Source organism: Vicia villosa, unplaced genomic scaffold (genome assembly GCF_029867415.1).
Source record: "Vicia villosa cultivar HV-30 ecotype Madison, WI unplaced genomic scaffold, Vvil1.0 ctg.001336F_1_1, whole genome shotgun sequence".
NCBI classification, from domain to species: Eukaryota; Viridiplantae; Streptophyta; class Magnoliopsida; order Fabales; family Fabaceae; genus Vicia; species Vicia villosa.
In genome coordinates, this window is record NW_026705579.1 from 132,943 (window position 1) to 139,809 (window position 6,867).

The 6,867-nt window shown below is 33.9% G+C and overlaps 1 protein-coding gene across 1 annotated transcript; it reads right to left on the bottom strand.

Moving 5' to 3' along the window:
• Nucleotides 1–972: 972 nt before the first annotated feature.
• Nucleotides 973–3,552, bottom strand: LOC131634711 (20 kDa chaperonin, chloroplastic-like). The gene is made up of 6 exons (XM_058905340.1): nucleotides 3,395–3,552; nucleotides 3,133–3,314; nucleotides 1,923–2,102; nucleotides 1,676–1,831; nucleotides 1,516–1,593; nucleotides 973–1,412 (listed from the first exon to the last, which is right to left on the bottom strand). Exons 2-6 carry the CDS (start codon nucleotides 3,307–3,309, stop codon nucleotides 1,239–1,241), a joined length of 765 nt encoding a protein of 254 aa, XP_058761323.1. The 5' UTR covers nucleotides 3,310–3,314; nucleotides 3,395–3,552; the 3' UTR covers nucleotides 973–1,238.
• Between the last annotated feature and the right edge of the window lie 3,315 nt (nucleotides 3,553–6,867).

The following is a 6,867-nucleotide window of genomic DNA, read 5'->3' on the forward strand; positions in this document are numbered from 1 at the left end:
TTATGTTTGACACTATTTGTAAGATTTATAAGATGTTTTCTTTTCGTGTACAATATATACCATTACATTTACATTACACTCCTATAATTATATACCATTACATTTACATTACACTACTATAATTTCCCCACGAGCTCGATTCTATAGTGCTTTTAAAATATATCAGCAATTCTTCTATAGGTACAACTACATAATACTCTTTTTTAACACGTTCCGTAGATGTACTTACAAAATAATTCAATGTATTTTTCCACCATTTACTATGATTATTTTTACTTTCGTAACTGCATCTACGGAAAAAATCAAAATTTTTAAAAAAAAAATGTGTTTCCGGATGTACATATACGAAAACAGAAGGCATAAATAGAAATTTGCCAAATGGCTAAGAGAATCGTGGAGTGGATTGAGAAATTCACTTTAGGGCCAGTTTGTTTCAGCTTTAAAAAAATGAATTTTTTCTTTGTAATTTGACATCCTATAACATAAACATACATAATTGAAGACCAAAATTTAGTCAAAATCATAATATTTTCAAAAAGTTATATTTCAAAAATGATTTTTATAAAAATCTATTTGAAATAGCTTCAAAATTAAGTGATTTTTTGAAATTTTGATATCCAAATTTTTTTCCCATAAATAGATGAAATACCTAAAATCACATTTTAAGAATAACTATTCACACAAAATTTTCATTTGAAGTTTTTATAAAAAGTTTCTTTATAAAAATTTTTTTCAAAAAATTTGGTAACAGTATAAAAATCATTTTTAAAAAAAGCCAGAACAAACGGGCTTATTCTCTTCAAATTTAGGAGAAAAAATCTCTTCCATTATTATATAAATTCAAATATATTATACATCATTTTTTAGGCTCATATCAATTCATAACAATAGCATCATGATTAATAAACTTGTAAATTTGAGGATTAATATAAATTTTAGTAGAATGATATGCATCTTAAACAAGATAGCTAATTCTAGACAATTCCATTGAATATATAAAGTTCCTGTTTGTTTCTCAAATATTGCTGCTCAAGTGAGTAATACAAGATCTTATCTAATAACTGACAAAAGAGAGTTGAACTATAAATTGATACATGAATTCAAACTCACTAACACAACATTCAGATGCCTCGAAAACCAGTAGCACCTTATTTGAATCATTTGCTGATCAAAACAAGGTGAAAACTAGTAACAAATTGCAGTGCCTTATGTAAGAGTGGATCATGCGTGTTCATTTTCTAAGAGAGAACAGCCATGACATCTGAACTCCTCAATGTTATGTACTCGAAACCATCTTTTCCTTTGAAGTCATTACCGGCGTATTTGGAGTACAAAACTGTGTTCCCAGGAGTAACAGACAAAGGTTTTCTGTTGCCTTCCTCGTCCACGAACCCTGGACCAACTGCTACGACCTGCAGCATCCAAGTATTAGACAAACATTTTTCAAACACCTTATTGTTGATTGAATAAAATATTCATAGGACAGTGCCAATTGAAGATAACATGAAAGCTTACTGTTCCAAATGAAGGTTTCTCCTTGGTTGCTTCTGTGAGAAACAAACCACCAGAAGTTTTTTCCTCAGCTTTTTCAATCTGCAATATATATTAAACCAGTCAGTGGCTACATCAAAAGTTATCAATGGCACCACAAAGTATTAGAGACTAGTATGAGTACCTTAATCAGGACTCTATCGTTCAATGGTTTAAGATCCTTGATGTCATCGGTTTCAAGGATGCCAACAATGTCATCATCCTTCACAATAAGATGCTTCTCGCCATTGAAATCTACCTCAGTACCTGCATACTTTGAATACACAACTTGTGCGCCTGGCTGTACAAACAAAATGCATCGCATTAGGTAAAATTAATAATCGACCGTCTAAGGTTTAATCACATAAAAATTCAAAACATTGCAACATCACCTTCACACTGATATCAACTTGGTTCTTTCCAAGTGTCTTTCCTTCTCCAACAGCAACCACCTCTCCTCCTTGAGGCTTTGATTGAGCAGTTGATGGAAGCAAAATTCCACCCTCCGTCTTCTCTTCTGCTTCCTTAACTTTTACAAGTACTCTGTCACCCAAAGGCTTAATTGCGGTGTACTGCACAGTAAAACTACCACTCAGATACACATAGTTTTGGATCATAATTATACACATTGTTTAAAGCCAAAATTGTGGAAATTATATCTCAAGAATTCAATTACAACTGAACCATCATCAACGCATCTCTCATTCAATTGAAAGGGAAACGAAAATATTTATTAAAGTGCATAATGAGATTTGAATTCGGTAACATGGAGGTTTCAAGATCAAACTACTACTTGGCTATGAAGTAAGGACTTCGACACCGATAATGTCAATAACATAACACCGATATCGCTACATATATGATAGTGTTTGAACTTAATTTATCTATCTATTTATTATTAACAGAGTTAAAATATTTTAATCAAAATTAATGTCTTCTACCAATTCATTGATAACATAGCTTCAATACATGCATGTTAACCCTTTTAAATGTTTGTGAGATTTGTCCCAAAAATGTAAAAAAGAAAAAAAAAACAATTTTTTTGAAACACTACTCTAAATTGTCCAACACGTGTTGTTTGAGTGTTGGTGTCAAACACCGATTCAAAGAGTGTAACAGCAAAGAAAAAAAGTCATTTTTTGGGACATTTGTCTGACTTTTCCAACACTTATGACTTCGTACAGATGTCATACAAATTAAATTGTAAAAACACTTATTCTTCCAATCATAAAACAAAACAATCAAAGCTTTAAATCCTCACTTATCATTTCTATAAAGCCTGGATAACAACTCCACTAATTCAAAAAAAAAAAAAAAATCTCACCCATGACACACCTCTATCTTTCCAATCTACACCCATGACACACCTCTATCTTTCCAATCTACACCCAATCCAACACTCTATAAGAAAAATAACTTCCATAAAAGCATAGAAATTCTACTCCAACAAAAATTCCACAAGCCCCAATAACAACTTTTCAATATCAGAATACACCAAAATCAAAACAAACATTAACAGCATAACCACAACATTAACAATAATAGCAACAAAAAAAAAACTACTTTCAATTAATCATTTTTACACACAAAAAAACCACAAACCTTGGGGGCAACGACATTGGCTGCTTTGACAACCACACCCTTGAAGGACCTTCGTGCAGGGTTACCAATCCTAACATTACTAGCACCATGAAACTGAACTCCAGAAGGTCGAAGTCCTTGAAAGGACGCAACGTTCCTGGTAGAAATTGATGATGCTGTCAACTGAGAAGAAGCCATTTACACTGCAAAAGAAACAAAAACAAGAATATAAGGTCGATGCCGATGATGTTGTTGTTGGAATTCGAGAGATGATTGAAGTTACCTTAATTTGTTGTTGGAGGAGGAAGAAGATAAAAGATTGGGTTTTGTGTGAGAGTGGCGTTGAAATTGAAATGAAAGAATTGAAGATAATAAAAACCCTAAAAATCAAGATTGGGATGGGAGGGTTTTATCTATAACGGACTATTCTAGAATTAACTAGCACACTCGGAGTGTGGTCGTGTCACTCACGCGCCTACTCAATCATGTTTGAGGATGTGTTTGGAAAAGTCTTGTTTAGTCAAAATATTAAAGCATAGGAGTATTCCGGATTCATAAAATTTTATCAAACATTTTTTATCTTTATTAAAAATAATTAATAGGATAGTTTTTTTTTACACAAACTCAATTCATATCATTAATCAAGAAATGATTTCTTGACTAATACAAAGAGGAATCATATTAAACATACTACGCCTAGAGTATAAGGTTGTCTGGCGTTTAACAAACTTAACCTCAAAATTATGATGAGAACTGTAGCGGGGAAAATCTGAGAATGAAGCCATTAGATTGACTCGACTCAATATTTCAGTGAAAGTCGCCACCGCGCTTTATTGTTTCCGAAGGAAATGGGAAAAGAACGAAAAAAACCCAAAGTTTGTTTTTAAAACAAAAAGAGATCTTATGTACGGGTGTTGATTATATAAGGGGAAGGTTTTAAGCACCCCTCATATCTGTGGTACTCCATAGGAACCTTTTTGAAAATCTGCGTTTATTAGAAGATATCGTGTGCGAAAAGAAAGGTTTGTTTTATAAGATAAGCTCGGCAAGACATTGAGTCTTGTGCCTACATACCTCCTCGGTGCAATGGAGAAGTCAGGGCTAATGTAGTTCCACTTAAAAGGGAAAAGGTTTTTAAAAGGAATAAACACTTTATCGTCGTCGGAGAGAATACTCAGCCATTGATCTTGATCATGAGAATAAATGGATTCTTTGCATCATAAATGAAAGAAGGGCTCCAACTCGGATGAAAATCAACGAGTATGCCACTAGCTCTCTCACGTGGAAAAGATCCCATTATATCGATCAATTTCAAAATCGTGGGGTATCGCAACTCACTACAATGATTAATCGTGTCTAAACTTTGAAACAAATGCCAACAAGGGTAAAAGATATTTTTAAGAAAGATTTTAAAAAGATTGCAAACATAAGAAGGTTTTTGAAAAAGGGAGAAGATTTTGAAAATCTAAGAAGGGGAGTAGATGAAGAGGCTATCTTAGTGCGTAAAATAAAAGTTTAAGGAAAAGGACGATCTAATCGAAATAAGAAGCCAACGCTTGACATTAGGAGTCAAGGTAGATTTCTCATTCTTTGGACTATCAACACTAAGCCAACACATTACCGCTTGGGGATCAAGATGAACTTATTTTTTTTAGCACCACTTTGCATTAAGCACATTAAAATTCTGACAAAAATCGGGCAGAGTAACGGCTGTTTTCAGGTAAAATCCTTATCACGACGCCTTGGAATTAACCATCAAGGGCTTTCGAGGAAATACCTGCACACACAAACAGACAACAAGCCAATGCCAGACAAACAGAATAACAGACAGAGTAATAACAGAGTAATAGGGTCCAGAGGTACTAGGTCCAATAAGTCCAAGTCTCCAAAATGCTCAGGATAGTAACCAATAGTCCATAGAGAGTCTTATGTATTTTTTAGATTTTAAGTTGTTTATTAATGTTTTAGCACAAAAATAGAGTATGGTCCAAGTGGACAAAATGAAAATGGCGGAAACATAAACAATACGTCCAAATGGACAAAGAGAAAATAGCGGAAACATAAACATACGTCCAAATGGACAAAGAGAAAATAGCGGAAACATAAAGATACGAATAATAAAATAAAGCATAAAGCGAGAAATAATAAAGAACAATCTAATAAAGTGCATAAATTAAAATTAATTGTTAAAAAGATAACCATCTTGAAACTTGTCAAGTATGTTATCAAAGTTAGTAATAAAGATCGATGGTGAGTGAAGGATGTTCTCGGATTTAAATTCAATGGAAATTTATCAGAAGCTTGATAAAATCATAGCGACTACACGATAAACTTCCATAAGTCTTAAATCAACCGCATACAATTCTCTTCCATGTTTGATCTTTTTATTTGGAACACGAAATGTTGCACTATGTTAAGCAGATCGCCAAGTGATTTATGTAGAAATCACCCTACAACGAGGCCGGTCAACAATCTTTGTGCTAATGTATGCTAGAAAACGATATGTAGATCGTTCTCCAAAAGCAATACCACACGAAAAGAAAATAAGTAGTGATCTCGTTTTCACCAAGAATCCATAAGAATTCTCAAGGTATAAAAGACTTTCATCGTTCAAAATAAAAAGAAGTAAAAGATGGAACCACATTCAAAAGCTCCTTCCATCTCTAAGTTCAATCACTTAATATCGCGGATTCGGATTTTCATCCTATCGACGCCCTAAGTCCATTGACATTAGAGAGGAACTAGGCCTCTAATTTGTGATTCAAAGAAAATAAGAAAGGAGTAGGAGAAGAGATATATATTTTAAAAAAATTATGAAAAGCATTGAGAAGTTAACAAAAGATAATATATTTTTAAAACAATTTTTTTTTGTATTTTTATATAGAATAGTAATAAAAACTACTACTAATATTTTTGTATTTTTTGAATATAATAAAAATAAACAAGTATCAAAAGGAAATAAAAAGGAGGGTGTAACTTGAGGAAATCTGTTGGGCTTTGATTGAATTGTCAAGCAGGGGCCCAAATCCAAATCCTAATGCTTTCAAGAGGGGTGTGGCGCTGATTGGAGATGCAAGGCTAGTAATCCAGACTGGGTTATTGAACCATAGGTCCGGCCCACACTAAGAAACAAAAACGGTCCACCATTTACAACCCTAAATTGAACGGCCCTCCTTCTCGTTATTGCTTCTGTCCACCTTTCCGTCTCTTTCCCTGTTTCACGCTAAAACTCTCATTCTCCTCTCTACTCAAACTATTCTCTCAACCAAACTTCAATCAATTTCTCCTCTTCTTCATTTCTGCAAACACACCAACAAACAAACAATAAACAGAAAGTAATTAGTATTAATTTTCAGATTTTCTTCATCGTTTTTTATTTTCGTCCATGTTGTTGCTGATGGTGATGTCGATCGTTGATGCGTTGCCATGAGTTGAAGGATGGAGTCGCGGATGAACGTTGTCGTGCTGAATGCGATTTGATGAGTGTGAGTTGTTGAAGATGAGCGTTGAGATTATATCGCAGGTGCAAAAAGATGAAGGTGCGTTGCAATCTGAAATTTGTTCGAGCTCGTTGAATGGTGTGTCACGTTGTTTGCTTCATTTTTATCGGAGTCGAGCTGGTGCGAGAGAGTTGCAGATCCGTGTCGGTATGTTGGAGGTGTGTGACGACCGATGTTGAAGTGTTGATGATTTGTTTTGCAGTATTGCTGGTTTGTAGTGTTAGAGATTTGGTATGATAATCCTGGATATCTTCAA